Source organism: Cydia strobilella, chromosome 24 (assembly GCF_947568885.1).
Source record: "Cydia strobilella chromosome 24, ilCydStro3.1, whole genome shotgun sequence".
Taxonomy (NCBI): domain Eukaryota; kingdom Metazoa; phylum Arthropoda; class Insecta; order Lepidoptera; family Tortricidae; genus Cydia; species Cydia strobilella.
The window spans coordinates 5,252,476-5,273,188 of NC_086064.1; the positions used below are offsets into that span (position 1 = coordinate 5,252,476).

General features: G+C 37.7%; 1 protein-coding gene across 2 annotated transcripts; it reads left to right on the forward strand.

The window, feature by feature from the left end:
* The first annotated feature begins 368 nt into the window (after positions 1 to 368).
* Positions 369 to 19,511, forward strand: LOC134752137 (zinc finger protein ZFP2-like). Of its 2 annotated transcripts, none has more exons than XM_063687726.1 (5): positions 369 to 632; positions 8,138 to 8,273; positions 10,519 to 10,584; positions 11,927 to 12,004; positions 13,363 to 15,689. In XM_063687726.1, exons 1-5 carry the CDS (start codon positions 465 to 467, stop codon positions 14,682 to 14,684), a joined length of 1,770 nt encoding a protein of 589 aa, XP_063543796.1. In that variant the 5' UTR covers positions 369 to 464; the 3' UTR covers positions 14,685 to 15,689. The 2 variants fall into 2 exon arrangements, with proteins under 2 accessions (XP_063543796.1, XP_063543797.1); XM_063687727.1 differs by lacking the exon at positions 13,363 to 15,689 and adding an exon at positions 17,338 to 19,511 and having other exon boundaries at positions 371 to 632.
* The last annotated feature ends 1,202 nt before the right edge of the window (positions 19,512 to 20,713 follow it).

Here is a 20,713-nt window from a genome sequence, read left to right on the forward strand (position 1 = left end):
TTGATGAATATTATAATCATTATGAATGAATTTAAATTTGGCTGGATTTGTAGCATTCTTGATTTAATATTGAGTTAATATTACTAAAATATATGGTCAAAATATATATATATATGTTTATTCTAGTTTGGGGCTTACCGGACACCCTTTTGTGCATGGTAATGTATTTTTAATTATTCTCAATAAATTTATTCTTATTTATCTCATGAGAACCAATTTGAGTGCAGATTCATGTAAATAGTAGTCTTGTCTGTCGAGATACTTACCGAACGGTCTGGTTAGATTTAATTATGAGTAGTTTTTTTTTTTGGTGAAGCACATGGGAACACTGTATGCCAACGCCATCGGGCCCATCGGGCCATCTGTCATATTCTTTTGTAAAAATTGTAAATAGTAATCTATAAAAAGTAAAATAAATAATACAAGTTAAATAAATATTTATAAATTGGAACAAAAGTGTTTTAATGATGGAAGATTACGATAGTGATGCGGTTATTGATGCCATAGAGGCGATGCATTCGTGTCGCTGCTGCCTGCGTCGCCCTCCAGACAAGGGCTTGAAGACTTTGTATACTCATGTCGGAAAAACTGAGATATATTTGGATATGATTGAAGAATGCTTTAATATACGTGTACGTACGGCTTCTTTTAGACTTATTATTCATTTTAAACATAATTCTATAATTTTGTAAGCTTAGTTGCACATAATTATAGTTCGTTTTTTTAGCATTAGAAAAAAAGTAAACAATCTTGACGTCTTTTTTATTGAAAAATATTAAACAACTTTTTGGATTTTATGGTGTTGTTACGAGCCAATTGTTATATTACAATAACTAAACAGTCTTGCAAATTTTGAAATTATATATATTATAGTATATTATATATTGTTTAATACACTGCGTGTATATCTCTGCACTTGAAAAATAAAAAATAAATAAAATTATTATACTCTTATTAAATCAGTATTATACTCTTTCGAGATGCTGTCTGCTCCTGGGCTTTTCTCAGGTTTTAATTTTTTTATATGTTTTAGGATCTCATTTATAGTTATTTGCTCTGGGATTGTTTCTGAAGTATTTTCTTTATTACAGTTATAGTTAATTTCTTCCTCCTGTAATGGTTTTTTGTAAAGTCCAGCATAGAAAGTTGTGGCATGTTTCACTATATCATTTCTATCCCTAGTTTCTCCCTTTTCATCATTCAAAGATTGTATCCAATTTTTGCAAGTAGCAAGTTCTTTAAAAGCTCTCTTTGAGCTTCTGAACTTTGACATGTTCCTTTCTATTACTGATTGTCTATGGCTATCATAGTCTTTTCGGATTGCCTTATTTGTTTGTTTGAATATCACCTTTAATTCTTCTTTAATTTCTCTGGTTCTTGGCTTCATGGTCAATAGTTCATGTCGTCTAGAAATTAGACTAAGTGTTTGATTGGTAAGAACTCTGTGTTGGGTAGTGCTTGGTTTTTTAGTAGATTGTAGACTTTTTGCTATTATTATTTCCAATTTATTACTTAGGGATTGGACATCTTCGGACTCGATCAGTGAATTTTCTGATGTTGTTACATATTTTTCTAGATTTTTAATATAGTTACTTCGTTCTATTACACTCTTCAGCTTGTTGGGGACTGTATTAAACACTCTTCGACTGACTTTAGGTTTTTCTGTATTAAGAGTACATCTTACTAGTCTATGATCCGAGGGAAAGCTTACATTGTTCAACACCTCTATGTTTTTTATAGTATTTGGTTTAGGGCTGAGAATAAAGTCGATTTCGTTTTTTGTGTTGTTATCAGGTGAGACCCATGTCCATCTTCGCCCTAAAAATAGGTGCTCCAATTTTAATAACATATCTAGTAAAACTGTTCAACCTAGTTTTGAAAAACAAGGAAGTACCAAACCAGTGGTGTGAATCCAACATAACACTACTCTACAAGAAAGGGAACCCGCTTGACATCAGCAACTACAGACCTATAAGCCTACTATCAACAATATATAAACTCTTCTCATCAATAATTCTGAGTAGAATAGCTCCAAACATCGACAGAAATCAACCGGTTGAACAGGCAGGATTCAGATCACACTATTCTACAACCGACCACATCCACACCATGGAACAGGTTATTGAAAAATATAAAGAATTTAATAGGCCACTATATATAGCTTTTGTGGACTACTCGAAAGCTTTCGATAGTATAACACAGTCATCTATATTGCTTGCCCTAAAAAACAATAATATCAACAACACATATATAGACATAATAAAGAATATTTATTCAAAAAGCACAAGCAGAGTTAAACTAGAAAGGCAAGGCGAACCATTCACAATTGGGAGAGGAGTGAGACAAGGCGACCCACTCTCTCCAAAACTATTTATAGCGGTTCTGGAGGATATTTTCAAGAAAATGGACTGGAATCGAAAAGGAATATGGATATCAAACAAAAAACTAACGCATTTAAGATTTGCTGATGACATAGCCATCTTTAGTGAATCAGCAAAAGACATGGAAAAAATGCTACAAGAACTGGACTTTGAAAGCAAAAAAATCGGCCTGCACATGAATGCATCTAAAACTAAAATCATGTCAAACTACAACAAGAAGACTATCAAAATAGAGGAAAAACCCATAGATTATGTGGAAGACTATGTATATCTGGGAAAATTAGTATCTTTCGCAACAACCAGTAATGAAAATGAAATTGATAGAAGAATAAACACAACCTGGAAGAAATACTGGGCACAAAAAGAAATTCTCAAAGGCAATTACAATCTTAACATGAAAAAGATCATAATGGACTCCTGCATTCTTCCTAGCTTGACATATGCATGCCAAACATGGGTTTACACGGAAAGAGCGAAGAACAAAATTCTATCTTGCCAGCATGCAATGGAAAGAAGTATTTTAAATTTAAGAAGAATACAAAAAACAAGAAATATAGACATCCGCAAGAGAACAAAGATAACAGATGCCCTGCAGTTTAGTCTGAAACAAAAGTGGAGGTGGGCAGGTCATGTAGCAAGATATCAGGATCAAAGGTGGACAAATCTTGTAACAAAATGGCCAGGCCCAGCTGGAAAGAGAAGAGCGGGAAGGCAAAGAAAAAGATGGGCAGATGACATTGTACAGGCTGCGGGAAAAAAATGGATGGATGTTGCCACCGACAAAGAGAGGTGGAGACAGATGGAGGAGGCTTATACCCTTGGGGACCACTAATGTGGGATAAAGCTAAATAATAATAATAATAATAATAATTATACTCTTATTTTTCTTCTTAAGTTAGGTTTTTTAATAATATGGATATAAAAATAAAATACAAAAACACGTACAAAAACAATACAAAATACATATAAACATATTATAAAAAACCTAACCTAGGGTGCCGCCAGCAGCGGGGCAGGGCCCAAGCTGCCGGTGGTCAGGGCCGCAGAGAGAGGAACCGGCGGACTATCCGCGCCGTGTCCAAGATCACCGCCTTCTGCATCTGATTGTTGCTCCCCCTGAAGCAGATCAGCTTTGCAATGAGAGTCCTAAACGAGCTGATACGTCGCTCGATCCGCGCTTGCATGCAAGGACACCTCCGGCGGTCCTAGGTGCACGTTCAGCGTCCGGAAACTTGACTCGAGCAACACAGCACGCCGCGATGGCTCCGCAGTACATGATCGAGTGCGTATCTTCTAAATCTTTACTAGTCCATAAATGTGTCTCTAGTAAAGCGTTTAGGGCTCCCACTAACGTTAGATTGCGTCTATTCATAGGCAGACGTGGTAATCGTGGCCTAGAGTTGGTTGTGGCGCGATACTGCGTAATCGCCTCTTCCAAAGTCCTCCTCAATTGCTCATTAGCAGAAGTACTCACACTCGCACAGTCTCCCTCGTCGGTATTGAAATCAACCCGCGGTGCCAGGTCGGGTGTGCGGGCGCAGGATCCGGCGACGTGGCGGGCAGATCTCGTATCGAGGTGGAGTCCGCGCAAGCAGAGAGAGCCTCCTGGCGAAGCTGGTCAAGTGTCGCGTCATCCAACCGCTTTAACCGCTGAATGACACGCACCTGATCCGATAGTCGCTGCTCCGATACGGTAATGGGTTCAAGAGCCTGAAACAGAGGCAGTACCCTTGAACGATACGCGGACAGCTGGGTTCCCCCCTCTGTAGCCCCATAATAGGCGCGCATGACATTAATAAAAATAATAATAAAAGACGTTTATTCAAGAAGTTGTAACATAGGTACATAATAAAAGTACACGATAATGCTTACAAACTAATTGAAAGGGAAGGTGGCTCAGCTGATGTCTGTGCCAAAAAGGCTTATTCTCATTAATGGATTGAGACCATCTCATGCGACGCACTATACCACCGGCAGCGGGAGCCGTGGGCGGGGCAGGATGTGCAGGATGGGGCAGCGTGCCGGCAGCGGTGGCCGCCCTCGTCGCGCAGGTGGTCGTGGCGGCGGCGGCGGCGGCGGCCCGCTCTCGTCACTAGACCCGTCTGTGTCAGGCGCCGTTGCAAATTCGTCGCCTGACGACGATGTGGACGAGAAACTGGACCTGGACGAGGCGGGCGGGGGTGGTGGGCGTGCGCTTGATGTTACCGCTCCTTGTAATCATTTCTAATAATTTCGTAGTTTTGCCGGTGATAATAATAATAAGCCCGCAGGGCAGCTTGTGGCGAGCTGTTGGGGAGTGACGACCCCACGGACCCGAGTGCTCCAGAGAGTCGGTTAGGGTCTCCGTCTCCGGCGTGTCTTCGTCGGTCGGAGTGGACCCCAAGGGGACCCGTAGGACTCTCAGCTCTGGCTTGCCTTCATTGGCCGTCCAGAGGGGAGTCGTAAGAGCTATATGCTCCAGGGGTGGAAGTGAAAGATGCATAAGACGCGAGTTGGCACAGTGGCTGTTAACAGTCACTGGGTAGAAAGCGGCGCACACCTCTCGACACCCCTGAGCCGCTCACACCGGTGTTGCTCAATACTCAATATTTTTTTGCATTATCAGTAATTGTACAGGTGGTAAACTTATAAGCTAGGTCTTTGTGAACCCTGTTGGGCACTGCAATATACTATAACTACAAATATAACTATAATTTACAATTCCAAGGAGAGGAGAATTTTTGATTAATTATTTTAACATACAATAATTATAAGCAAATGTAAATAAGAATTAAAATGTCAAAAATACACTCTTCGTGTCGAAAGTTTTAATTCCAATGTCATTTGTCATTTTGTTATTCAAAACATTAAGTATTATATTAACAAGAACAAATAATCTATAGATATTATTGAATTATAATATGTCATTAAAAAATTCGCTTAGAGTGTAATATGACTTATCTAATAATAATTTTATTTATATGTATATTATCATTTCCTTCTTCTTTTATAGAGTCCGGAAGTTTATTATATATTTTAATAGACATTACTAAAGGGCCTGATGACAGTAGTTTAAGTTTACAAGGTGGTGGGATTAGTCTATTCTTGTTACGTATGGGTCGTGTAGAAGGTAGGTCCTCTCGTTTTATGTAGAATTCCCTGTGCTTTCGAACGAACTTACACATTTCTAATATATACATAGATGTAAGGGTCAGCAGTCCAAGTTCAGAAAAATAAGGTTTGTGAGTTTCGATTTCGTCAAGTGTTTTATTTATTAAGATACGAACAAGCTTTTTCTGAAGGGTAAAAAGTAATGGAGCGTTGGTACTATTACCCCACAGAATAATACCGTAATTTAGCCAGGCATATGCATACGCGTAATATGTTAGGGCTGTCTCTTGCTCCTGGTCTTCTTCACGACGGCAGTTTCAATGGCCCATCTAGTCAGCGGCAAGTCACCACCTGCCTCGATAACGTGTTTTAACATTGTTATGGCAGGTGTCCGGACTTCTTTACAATAGCCCAGTCTCATTGTCCACCCAAACTTCAATCCATAGACCGGTATACTGTTCACTTTTTCTACAATAGTCCCAATGCCTGCTGCGACCGGTTCATGGGTGTCTATTGTTGCGCCTGTGAACGGGTTCCAGCAGGCGTTCTACATGACATTAAAGCTCTCCAAGGGGGCCTCTACGTGTTGGATTTATATCCCCACGCAAGCCTATCAAAAGACCGGGATGCATAATAATAAAAGACGTTTATTCAAGAAGTTGTAACATAGGTACCAGTGATCGGAATAGGCAGAGTATAAATACCTAAACTTGGTAGAACAAAGTCATAAAGTGGAGACTGCCTTGCGATAACATTTTTTTCCGGAACTAAAGTCCCGGAAACGTACGAAGTAAATAATATTGTTATAAATACGGTAAAAAACAATGCATTCCTCGTTTTTGTTCAATACAAGCAATAGGCGTAAAATAAAATAACCAATTTGTTTCTGCAACTTTCCATATATATTTCTTAAATCTAAATACACACATATTGTCAATTAAATATTAGTTGCGAATATGATCCTGATTCTGACGACATATACTTAGATTTAAGAAATATACATAATCATTATTATTATTTTTTAATTAGCTTTATTGAAAAGATGATAAATAAAATTTACATTAATTGTATAAAACAATCATTGTACGTCGCGAGATATATTACAGAGAACAATAGTATTTTATACAATCGTGATATAATAGAGAGCTTTTCAGTCGAGTACCGTGTTTAAGCAACGAAGCTTGCTGAGTTGCTTAAGTTAAGGTACGAGATTGAAAAGCTTGATTATATCACTATTGTATACAATACTTTTTCTACGAGACAAAAAAAATAATACTTTCAACTAGTAGAATCATATACTTAGGTAAACAAACCAAAAGAAGTGCCATAGACTATCCAACGTTGAAAAATAGTATTTTATACAATCGTGATATAATAGAGAGCTTTTCAGTCGAGTACCGTGTTTAAGCAACGAAGCTTGCTGAGTTGCTTAAGTTAAGGTACGAGATTGAAAAGCTTGATTATATCACTATTGTATACAATACTTTTTCTACGAGACAAAAAAGTAATACTTTCAACTAGTAGAATCATATAAGTAAACAAACCAAAAGTGTACAACTAAGATACGCGAGCTGCCGCAGCCCGCGATACCTCGCGCCCCGGCCGCCGGGCAAGCAAGCTTCGTTGCTTAAACACGGTACTCGACTGAAAAGCTCTCTATTATATCACGATTGTATAAAATACTATTGTTCTCTGTAATATGTCTCGCGACGTACAATGATTGTTTTATACAATTAATGTAAATTTTATTTATCATCTTTTCAATAAAGCTTATAACATTAAAAAATAATAATAATGATTATGTATATTTCTTAAATCTAAGTATATGTCGTCAGAATCAGGATCATATTCGCAACTAATATTTAATTGACAATATGTGTGTATTTAGATTTAAGAAATATATATGGAAAGTTGCAGAAACAAATTGGTTATTTTATTTTACGCCTATTGCTTGTATTGAACAAAAACGAGGAATGCATTGTTTTTTACCGTATTTATAACAATATTATTTACTTCGTACGTTTCCGGGACTTTAGTTCCGGAAAAAAATGTTATCGCAAGGCAGTCTCCACTTTATGACTTTGTTCTACCAAGTTTAGGTATTTATACTCTGCCTATTCCGATCACTGATAGGTACATAATAAAAGTACACGATAATGCTTACAAACTCATTGAAAGGATGTATGACAAATGTCAACACGGTTGCAATGCGACTGCGACCCATGGTCGCGGTGATTATAATGAAAAATATCAATTGTCCGCATGGTGTAGCAATAACTCGGTTCACACATGAGTATTTATCACTATTTAGGGCAAAGACCACATTTAAAATATATTTTATCAAAAGAAATGTAAAAGGACGTCTGTCAGTGTCAGCAGCTGTTTTTTTTCTTTTTTTTTATTATCAATCAATTATTATTATTATTATAAATGAAATTGAAGTAAAAATGAAAAAAATCACCTCTCAGGGCAAGATTCGAACTTGCGACCTTTTGGAACATCATACCAATCACTCTTTACCAACCAACTAAGCTTACCGGTTACATGCAAATTTTTACATTTCTTCCTTTGTTTACATGCCTTAGGGAGACATATAATAAAATACATCTACTATAATCATATATTTTTTAAACAACATTTTTATTAAAAGCTACATTGCCTTCTAGATTGCAATGGGCAGTGACAACGAGAGCGGAATCTGCGAGGCGTGCGTGGGGCGGCTGCGGGACGCGAGCGAGTTCAAGCACCTAGTGCAGCGCAGCCAGGCCGAGCTGCAGCGGTTGCAGTTCATTCATTTCTTGGGTAAGCAATAATGCCATAGATTTTTTTATGCTATAGGAGACAAAGGACCTGATGATAAATGATTACGGTTGCACATGGCCGCAACACCAGACGGATTATAAATGCATTGCCGGCCCAGATGGAACATAAGAGTTCTTCTCTTTATTTATTTATTTTTTATTCATTACATTTCACAGCATAACAGTGATCCAAAGCACTGTGAAACCAATAGACATTTCATACACATAGTACACAAATCTAACTTAACATATAACAGAAGAACCTCATTCCTCGTCTCGCAGAACCTCAAGCATTCATAACACACGTCCAACCATTTCTCTTAAAGGTTTGAAGGTCGTATCGGTTCGGAAACACCGCAGGCAACATGAAGGTTTTGGAGAAACGCACAGATTATATAATAGTTCTTACGAACAGATACTTGTTTCTCAAAGAAAACACAAATACCCACCGTTTTGATACCTACACAAAAATACAATGGAGTGACCTTCAACGCGCCGCACCGCGCGCGCCGACACAACAAGCCGCTTCTTTCAAACACTTAAGCGTGTGCTAGACAGTCGCTGAAAAGCCTTCAGACCGTCTGACCTTGGTAGGGGTCGGATCAAAAACTAAGTAATTAAGTCCGACTCGCGCTTGACTGCACATTTCTAATAGGTTTTCCGGTGATCTATAGGTAAAGATCTATTTTGTGTATTTTTTTCAAAATGTTTGACCCAGTAGTTTCGGAGATAAAGGGGGGAATGGTCATTTTTGCCTATTTTCTTGAATAACTTCTAAACTATTTATTTTAAAATTATAAAAAAAAATATATTTGAGATTCCCACAATGAGCTCTTTCATTTGATATGTAATACGATATAGTTTGACAAACTTTATTTTTTAATTTTCTCATTTACCCCCCAAAAGTGGTCCCCGTGGGTAAAATTAATTTGTTTACGTTACATGTCCATCTTTGGGTCACAAACTTACATATGTGTACCAAATTTCAACTTAATTGGTCCAGTAGTTTCGGAGAAAGTAGGCTGTGACAGACGGACAGACAGACAGACAGACGCACTAGTGATCCTATAAGGGTTCCGTTTTTTTCCTTTTGAGGTACGGAACCCTGAAAAAACAATACTGGTTAGTGTTAGGAGGCTGTTGCCTCTAGTGAGGCTTTAGAGAGAGTGAGTATTGCTTGGAGTAGCGGATCTTCTTACACTCCCCCTTTCGGGGACCATTACAGGGTGGGGCCCTTTTTGGCTGTTTATGTCGCGTGTCGTAACGACGGCACGGTCTGTTTTTGCCAACTATGTTGGCTCTCTTCTTCTTGGTTGTGGTTGGCCATCATGGCTTGGTGGTCATGGTGGCCAATCTGTGGCTTTGTGGGTCTTCGGGGGCTACTCTTGCGGCACGAGCTCTCGTGGTTGGGCTCGCTGCCGGCGGGCATCTGGGGGGAATTGCTTGGCGGCGTGGCCGTATTTACACAACACACACAACTACACGCACACATTGTATGCAATTACAGGCGCGCCGTCATAGCAGTTAAAACCACGCCTACTGGTCACGTGGCTGTTGCGTGCACAGTGTGCGGAAGTTTATTGAGCCAATCAGCTTACGACTATTACATTTCGTAGAGATTAAGGTAATTTTTATTATTGGGACACGAGATTCTTATCCCTAGAACATATTGATTAACTTATTGAACTAGCACGATATATAAACACAAAATTGTACAAAGTGATTAAAGAAGATACACGTAAATCATCAAAAATCCAAGTTACACAGAAATACAATTAAAATATGCTTAGTTCGTAAAAAAGACATCTTACTACATATTTATCTTATTTATAGTTAACCGTACTTAGACCTATTCGCGACAAGAGGACTGCCAGTGCCAACCATCTAAGTGGTGAAGATGGAAATGTTGACGCGTAGAGCGATGGCGGAAAGAGGCGACAGGGATTAAATATGGTATTTTCTATAAAAGGGACCTTTCGATGTCGATGGCGCTTACGCCATTATTAACGATGCTACGATATAATTACAATGCCGCGCGACGCTGTGCGACGTAAGCTTCATCGACAATAAGGTCCCTTTTCATAGAAAATGCCCCAAATAACATCTTTCATTCACCTAAATACATATTTACATTCTAATATTTTCCTTTTTCTTATCAGTGAAAATGGTAAGCAAGTGGTATGGATAGGTTATATGATACCTATGATGTAGATAGAGTATTAATGCAACTAAATTTCCTGTTTCAGATGAGAAACCCGCAATCAAGTCTGAAGCTGTGGAAGGAAGTGCCACACATGATGATTTTACACTCCGTGAGTATTTCTACATCTGATTCCTACAATATTAACATTATACCTACAACCTACATAATTAATGCACACGCCATGGGTATTTCTTAATTTTTATTTATTATTTATTTATTTCATCTTGATTGCACAATACACGATTGTACAAATGGCGGACTCAATAATAATGCAAGCCTGTCACTTTGATGTGAAATAAAATTCATTATCAACTAAAGTATTGTTTTCTTTAAGCTGTATCTTGTACTGAGGTGGGCCAATAAAGAGTATTCTTCTATCCATCTATTATCATAGGGTGGTCATTTTTGCCATATAAAACCGAAGGTTGCCCGTTAAATTTTTAAGGCATTCTTTACCAGTTAACCAATGTACACTAACAATAATGTACATTTTTGAAACTAAGTATACAAACAAATTTTGTGTATATTGGAGTCAAAGCACCATAACCTTAGTCTTTCTATAAAAATCAGTTCAGTACCTAACACGCAACGATAGAGCTATTACTGTATACTAGCCTCTACGTGGGCAGACCCATGGCTCGGCCCGCGTATAAATCAGTTCAGTACCTAACACGCAACGATAGAGCTATTACTGTATACTAGCCTTTACGTAGGCAGACCCATGGCTCGGCCCGCGTATAAATCAGTTCAGTACCTACCACGCAACGATAGAGCTATTACTGTATACTAGCCTCTACGTGGGCAGACCCATGGCTCAGCCCGCGTATAAATCAGTTCAGTACCTAACACGCAACGATAGAGCTATTACTGTATACTAGCCTCTACGTGGGCAGACCCATGGCTCGGCCCGCGTATAAATCAGTTCAGTACCTAACACGCAACGATAGAGCTATTAGTGTATACTAGCCTCTACGTGGGCAGACCCATGGCTCGGCCCGCGTATAAATCAGTTCAGTACCTAACACGCAACGATAGAGCTATTACTGTATACTAGCCTCTACGTGGGCAGACCCATGGCTCGGCCCGCGTATAAATCAGTTCAGTACCTAACACGCAACGATAGAGCTATTACTGTATACTAGCCTCTACGTGGGCAGACCCATGGCTCGGCCCGCGTATAAATCGTTCATCCGTATCTTAACATGAACTATTCTGTTTCTAAACCAGTTATTAGAATTTTCGAATGCATAGTGAGAGAAAGTCGGGGGGGTTTTCTTTCATAAAAAAATGCTTTATATGATTTAGTTTTTTGAATCAAATTATTACATCGGAAATCTGCCGCTGGACACTCTGTAATCTATTGTCATTCGATTTGGATACTAAGACTTGCTCTTTACCTTATTCCCGATTTACCATTCAATTTATGTGTGTAAAGTTGCTCTTTCCTTCAGGCGAAGTGCACCCGGTCAAGTTGGAGGCGAAGATGTCGGAGGGCGAAACGATCAACAACGGAGAATTGGTACAAGCACGTATGTATTTATTTTTATCGCTGATTATTAGGTTCGGATTACTCGGGTTTACACGCCAAAACTATTCAGGAATTAGCATGTTACCATTTTTTATCTCTTTAGCGGCTCGACAAGTAGTACCCGATTGACGAGTCTTCAAAATTTACAATTTTTTTTGAAATCTACATGTCGTATCGTTAACCATTATTAAACCTTAACCACTAAAGTATTATTATTATTCATTTATTTCATAAGACACGGTACATGGGTGTTACATTGAAATAGTACTGCCAAACTGCGAAACAGTTTGATGGCAGTTAGTTTAGCTCTTGTAATACATTTGTGTCAATTAAATATATGCTGTATTGTTTTAACTAAGCATGCAAAATTAATTCTGACTATTCTGTTAGGCCTTCAGGGCCAGCAAAGACGGGTCCACTTTTTATATGTTTCCATAATAAGTTGACTAGTCTCTACTGCTATTTTCGTGTACTTTAGGAGCGACGTGACGATTAATTAACACTAAACACCATGCCTATCGTGTGCGGCGCGTCATCATTAACCTTATCGGAATGCAGGAAGGTTGATATTGGTTTATATGGACGTCTTTGGCAGTCAAAGGGTTAGCTGTAAAATAAATCTACCGGTGAGGATTTTGGAGTCACCCACCAACGGCGCATAGCAGCGAGCAACGATTTTGTGAACAGCCCGGGAGATGGACATGGATATGACTGTTATTATAACGTTCAACAAGAAGACACAACCCTATTATGTTAACTGTAAAAGTTACATTGTGAAATACATTTAGTGTTAGATTAGTGTATCTTGTTAATGGTGTGTAATAAACGCTTTGTAATAATTATTTATCATTTACTAAGTCAAAATTATCCAAAGTTTGGACAAGGATTCTAATGAGTGAGAAGTACCCCTAAACCCTAAAATATCTCAGGAGATATGCGAGGAAAACTAATAACAGACGAGTGCTTAAAATGTCAGACATTAAATGTTCCAACCACTCACTACATTTAACATTAACAATTGTCTAAAGTTCTCTGCACTACACTACACGCTAAACATTGTAACATATAAACACACAACACACCTGGGATTTTGGATGCGGGAATGTTTTACACTAGCCAAAAAATAGGTATAAACATTAACTGTTTTAACATTTCTAAGCATATTTGGAGCTTACTACCTATTTTTAATTCATAGCATGTAATTAAAATAAACAAAGTTATAAATACACGAAATTATTCCTACGCCCATAACCCGGGGGGTATGCATATAAACATACCCGTGTCACCATGAACTGTGTGTTAAAAAAATCTAAACATTAAGTGTAGTAATTACGTCCTATAAGCTATTTTTCTTTCTAGTGCCATTAGCCGTCCCACCACCAGCCCCAGCGCGGACGAGGAATTATTCCACCCACGCCTTAGAACAACTCGAGATGCTGGCGGGCTCAGAGTCAGCAAGCACTTTCACGGAATCTTCTGCGTCCGCCGTTGCAAGGAAACAAATGGCGAAGCTATCCCAACTTCCCCCCGCACCACCCTTGGACGCTCAACCAGGACAGCCTGCACCTCGCAACAGGGGACCCCCCAAACCTGTCTCCTGCGACATATGCAAAAGACAATTCCAGTTTAAACATCTCCTAGTCAAACATATGCCTAGACATACTGGAATAAAGCCTTACGCCTGTGAAGTATGCAACAAAAAGTACTCACTGAAATCCGTCCTAAAGAATCACCTAAAAACTCACACGGACAACAAGTTCTCCTGCGACGTATGCCAAAAAGAATTCAATTATGGATATAACTTAAAATCTCATATGCGTGTGCACACAGGTGTCAAACCGTTTTCATGCGAAGTTTGCAATAGAGAGTTTTCTAAAAAGCTTTCTTTAAAAAGTCATTTAATCAGTTCTGGTCATTTACTTCCGATTTCTTGCAAAATTTGTAAAAAACGGTTCGCTTATGAAAGTGAATTAAATGAACACATTACTAGTTTGCATGGAATTAAAAAAACAAACCCACTTCAACCAAAAAAACGACACATTAAAAAACAGCATACAAATGAAATTCTAGACGATCTTCAAACAAATAATCCGCATACAAAGGAACAAGAAGAACAAACAAGAAATAAAACAAATCTCTCAGGCCAATTATTCTGCTGTGAAATATGTGGGAAGCAATATAGACTTAAGAAATTATTCGATGCCCACATGAATAGGCACACGGGAGTGAAGCTTGAGTACTGTACTTTATGTGACAAACGCTTTGCAGAAAAAAGTACTTTGAAAAGTCATATGCTATTACATACTGGGGAAAAACCTTATCCCTGCGCGATATGTCAGAAACGATTCCGGCAGAGCTCAGCTTTACAATACCACATGTTAATACACAAAGGTGTCAAACCTTATTCCTGCGAAGTTTGTAATAAAAATTTCAGACATAAATCTGCTTTGAAAGTTCATAGCAAACGGCATACGGGACAGAAAGCACATGGTTGCGATATATGTAAAAAGGAATTTATAGTACTAGCTGCATTAAAGGAGCATCAACGTATTCACACTGGAGAACAGCCTTACGTCTGTAAAGTTTGTCAGAAGCAATTCCGGTTAGCCAGCCATGTTAGGAGACATCTGAAACGCGTCCACAATGAAGCAGTCTCCAATTATATTGTCATAAAGAAGTGATATTTATTCTAATTATAATAAGATTCACCGGTGTATTCCCATTTCCCCGGTGTGTCCCCGCCCCATGTGGCCATACATGAGGCGGAGACAAATGGGAATGTATTATATGAAAACCCTATTCCCATTTGTGTCCGGCGAGGATAGTTGGAAATACCGATTCACCACATATCTTACGAGATTTTTATTAGTTTCACAAGTCAAGTGAGTATTTATGTATTTAATACACCTTTGCCAGTCTGAAACTATATGCTTATTAAAGTAAATATTCAATTGTTATTATATTATGCTAACTATAAGTTTTATAAATATTTAATACAGTCACAAATGTTATCTCTGGTTTTGAAAACACTGACATACCGATATTCATTTGAGTTTACTGTAAATTTGTAGATAGAATGATGACATAGATCAATATTGATATCGGTTACCTCTATGCCTTTTGTTGATTTTAGTTGATACTAAAGTGCCAGATGTTATTCTGATCTCTGTTAGGTCTACTAGTACATTTATAACTGTTGCCATTTGAATGACCAACAAATTTTCAGCTTCTTTTACTCTTTTTATGCTACTTGCCTGGAACCGAAATATTAGTAGGACCTAAAACGTTTTGCGGAAAGGTATTTGAAAATAAAAGGTTTTTGTTTAAACTGATTACAGTTGTATATTTTTTCAATTGTTGATTTGAGACAAATATTTAAAACGTAAAAAACTTTTTCCTTCTTTTACTTAGTGACGTTTTAAATTTTTGCATGTATTTGTGACAAAACATGTACTTAGTAAGTTTTTAGATATGCATGACCTTCTGTGCCATGTTTTAGCAATTAAATATTTGATTCTGGGATTTAAAGTTTGGCTATCCTGAACATGTATAATCAACACACATGCCTCAGTTTGAAAATGGTACACGCTTGTCACTTCACGTTTCAAATCCCATGGAGTAATTGCTTTTTATAACACTAAGATGTCTGTAAAGCTTTTAAACTATTAATAAAATTGTTACACAGGAAATGAAATGTTACTGCCTGTATGAATTCTTTACAAATAAAACTGTAAATCAATCAGTTTTTTTATTATTAAACGTCACATGGTTTACATTGATTTCTAATTGGGGTAACGTAAGAATTGATTTTTGACAATTATGAATTGACCTATTGATTATGAGTCAATTTATAACTGTCAAAACTCTATTCTTAGGTTACACCTCGACTACCTCACTCATTGCACTACATATCACTTTTAATTCTTCAGGTGGCATACAACACTTCAGTTTTTTGTACTTATAACTTCCTGTCGATTAATTAGATTTTTAAATAGACATTCCCACTGCGGGAATATGCCACGCGAAGTGTTAATTCAAAGCAATCAAAACTAATACGAAGAAGTTTATTGGATTTAGAGTGTCAAACTTACAGTCTTGTCACAAACTTCTCACATTATATTTGTAGCCCAAGATGAAGACTATAGACTTTAGCATTCAAACCGAAATAGTAATCTAATTTAACAAGTGACTATAAGAAAAAAAGGACACACTTATTGCTGACTGTACTTCTTCTCATTTTCATGTCTATGTCATTTTCAAGTACGTTTCGATGAGCCTAAAGTCGATGTTTTTGTGTTTTTTCTTCGAGGCGTACCTTTGGCTATCTTCCGACTGCATCATCAGATCAGCTCCATGTTAGCACATTATTATATTGTGATAGGAATTACGGTAGTCCTCCAAATTTCATCTGAATTAGATACCAGGAAGTGGCTCAAATTTAAGTTATATAATATGAACCACACATGTAGGGAGAAGGTGCACCATGGACTATTTGTAGCCATGGTCAAGTTTTGCCATAACTATCTTTATTTTATTTTTTGTTAAAAATATCACTTTTTGATACGATAGAAGCGCTCATCGCTGACTGCACTTTTCTTTCAATAGGCAACTATTACTCATCGAGATATATGATATAACAACGCAACCTCATTGCGTTTGGGTTTGTATGAACTGTTTTTTATGAGTATTAGTTGCCTGTTAAAAGAAGACAGTAACAGTCAGTGATACCTAAAAGCTTATTGTATCAAAAATGAAAATTATATTGTATTATATTATATACGAATGCACAGGCAGCTTAAAATTGCTGATACGTGCATATCAATGTCCTGCACTTGTGTTTTGTCCATTCGTAAAATGTTTGTCGAGTCTGTTTTTAAAGGAGGTCACTGAAGGCGCACTGATTACGGATTCGGGCAAACTGTTCCACACTTAATATGACAAAAGATATTATTTAAATCTAAACGTGAATGATTTCTAAAAAAACACACACGTTTAACGGTTTCACCGCCAAAGACGTCAACAGACGCACCCGGCTACAACCCAATATGTATGACCCTCGTGCATACCAACAATGTTCACGATGACGCGCCGCACGCGATGGGCAAGGCGTTCAAAGGGTTAAACTAGTTAACATTTGGCAGCTTTTGCCTTGCTCAACTTTCAAGTATTTTCCCCTACATTCCATAACACATCAAAATATGAAATTTGCGGGTGCTCTTACACAATACCGTGACATTGCAGTCAGACCTTTGTATTCTATTTTATTTAAAGTAAACACATTAATATGCTTAATTTTAGGTTATGATTACACACTATAGATAATTTTTTTTCTAGTGCCATTGACCATCCCAACTACTGCCCCGGTTGAGTCAGACGATGCTTCCGACCACGCATCTGAACCGCTCGAGAAGCTTTCCGAATCGGCGGGCCTCACGGAGTCAGCTGCGTCTGCCATTGCCAGGAAACAGATAGAAAAGCTGGTCCATCTACCCCCCGCCCCACCCTTAGACGCTGCACCCAGTGGCCCAGTGCCCCGCACTAGGGGACCCCCCAAACCTGTCTCGTGTGATATATGCAAGAAAAAATTCCAATATAAAAGCCTCCTCGTCAAACATATGCCCCGCCACACTGGGGTGAAACCGTACGCATGCGAAGTATGCAACAAACAATATTCACTGAAATCCGTCTTAAAGAATCATTTAAAAAGTCACACGGACAAATTCTCCTGCAAGATTTGCCAAAAAGAATTTGCTTACAGACACAACTTAAAATCTCACATGCGTGTACATACAGGTGAAAAACCGTTTTCATGTGAAGTATGCTATAAAGAGTTTTCAAAAAAACTTACTTTAAAAACTCATTTGTCGAGTTCCGGACACTTACTTCCAATATGCTGCAAAATATGCAAAAAGAGATTTGCAGATGAAAGTGGATTAAATGAACACATTGTAAGCTTGCATGGAATTAAAGAAGCGAAACAACTGCACACCAAAAAACGACATATAAAACGGCAACAAACAAATGAAACTCAAGCAAATGACCCCCAAACAAAAGAAAAAACAAAGCAACAACCTAACACAAACAAAGCTGTAAATCCTTCAGACAAATTATTCTGTTGTGAAATATGTGGAAAGCAATACAGACTTAAGAAATTGTTTGAATCCCATATGAACAGTCACATGGGAGTGAAGCTAGAATATTGTAACTTATGTGATAAACCATTCGCAGACAAAAATACTTTGAGAGGCCACATGCTAATACACACGGGAGAGAAGCCTTATCCCTGTGAGATTTGTCATAGGCGATTCAGACAGAGCTCAGCTTTACAAGATCACATAATGATACACAAAGGAATTAAACCATATTCCTGCGAAGTATGTAATAAGGAATTTAGACATAAATCTGCTTTAAAAGTCCACAGCCAACGACACACAGGTCAGAAAGCGCATTCTTGTGATGTATGCAAAAAGGAATTTATAGTTTTGGCTGCGTTGAAAATGCATTATCGCGTTCATACTGGCGAGAAACCATACGCCTGTAAAGTTTGCAATAAGCAATTTCGCCTTCCTAGCACAGTCAGGAGGCATCTCAGACGCGTCCACAGTGAGTCACCTTCGAGATACGTAGTAATAAAATAGTAACATGTGATATAGTACTGTTTATTTCAAAGTTGTAAATTACATTGTTTCATCGATCCGCTAAAATTTCTATATTAGTAATTTTTATTAGTTAATTAGTAGATTAGTAGAGGTAAACCAGTTTTAAAATGCGCGCCCCAATCTTGTGACAGGGCTTCTTCGCCCACATGTAATCATGTATAGTAATCATATAAACACAACGTACACAATAATAAAACGCAATTGTTTTTTGTATGGAAAGCGAACCTTAAGGGCAAGTAGTGAATGTATAAACTCGCAATAAACACTCTGTGTATTGTGTAAACAGACCCCATTTTGAAAGTCAGCCACACTTACCACACTTGACCTTACAATTGAGCAAAATAAAGGCATGTATATATTGTATATTAAATTACATTGCCATTTACTGATGGCTCTGGGGCGTCGTACCAACTACGTCTACAACAATGTCGTGCGATATTCTCTCTGATAATATCTAACTTATGCGATCAGGATAAAGTTAGACCAACAAAAGTCTGCAACGATTTTGATAGCACACGCAGTGCAAGTGTTATTTTCAACGTCAAACTTCTATGAAATTATGACGTAATAAATAACACTTGCACTGCGTGTGCTATCAAAATAGATAGATAGTGTTTATTCGTGGTAAAAAAGAAGAAAACACGTAGGTATGTAAGCCACGAAATGGTCCCGACTCTGCATAGTGCTAGCCTGGCTGGGCTAGCGCTGATCTTCCGTCGAGGCTAAATCGTTGCAGACTTATCTTGGTCTAACTTTAGTAGAGTAAGATCTCTGTAAAATCGTAGTTCTTTAATCGAATTATTTATTTATTTATTTCTGAAATGGAATAGCGATTTTTACAATTGTTCTGTATATATTTTAAGTAATAAAATTGAACAGTAATCTAATACTTGTATAATTTCGAATCATCTTTTCACACAAGGTAGATGTGTATTATAGGCCAAGCAATAAGAAGGTATAGAGGGAAATGCTAGGAACACAATTTTTGACTTCGTAGCTTTGTTTGGACTAGTTAGGAGATGAACATATCAAAAGTCCCCGACCCTGTTGCTGGGGGGAGAGGGGGTTTTGAAGGTTAAATTTTTCGGTTTTTCGATTATATCTCGGAAACCACGCATCTGAGCGACATGGCCACTTATACAAAATGAAAAGTGATTTAATTTGTTACAAGTTTTATTAGGTCAAGTTTTTTGATATTTTTTATAGTTTTTGAGATATCCGCTCTCGAGGGTTTATGTAGGGCTCTCATTTTTATCTTGATTATCTACATCAGTGAAGCTGCTAGACCGGGTTTGGTTACGTTTTCGTATAAATCGGGGGTGCTGAATTCATTTATGGTATCAACATTGACACCTTTCCGAAGGAAAAACATATAAACTTTTTTTTTAAACTCTTCACGCTTAAACCGCTGAACCGATTTGGTTAAAATTTGTTAAATACATGTTTTAAGTTCCGATACAGGATATAATATAGTTTTTATCTCAAAAATCATACTTTAAAGGTGTGAAATTTGGTGTGAGGGGAATTCAGCTTCTTCGCCCAAGTCGAATTCCTGAGGTTAATACTATTTAAATTTAGGTTTAAAGTCATGTTTGGTATCATTTCCAACTAAATCAAACATGTAGACCATCCCAAATATTATTTAAATAGGTTCAGCGGTTATTGATTTCTCATACAAATTTCCACTCCACTTTTCACACCCTTAAAAGATGATTTTGGTTATTAAAACTATCCTATGTACTATCCCGGGACTCAAACCATCTCTATACCAAATTTCAACGAAATCGGGTGAGCGGTTTAAGCGTAAAGAGGAGTTAAAAAAAAACATTTTTTTTTATTTTTACTTAGGAATGGTGTCAATATTGATACCATAAATGAATTCAGCACCCCCGATTTATACGAAAACGATACCAAACCCGGCCTAGAAGCTTCACTGATGTAGATAATCAAGACAAAAATGAGAGCCCTAAGTAAACCTTCAAGAGCGGATATTTCAAAAACTATACAAGATATCGAAAAACTTGACAATTAAACTTGTAACAAATTAAATC

What these genes read in the sequence shown, in the direction of transcription:
- LOC134752137 (XM_063687726.1), top strand. Translation starts at nt 465, where the DNA reads ATGATGGAAGATTACGATAGTGATGCGGTTATTGATGCCATAGAGGCG. An exon ending in AAGAATGCTTTAATATACGT is followed by an intron (nt 633 to 8,137) that starts GTACGTACGGCT and finishes ATTGCCTTCTAG; the next exon opens with ATTGCAATGGGCAGTGACAA. An exon ending in CGGAGAATTGGTACAAGCAC is followed by an intron (nt 12,005 to 13,362) that starts GTATGTATTTAT and finishes TTTTCTTTCTAG; the next exon opens with TGCCATTAGCCGTCCCACCA.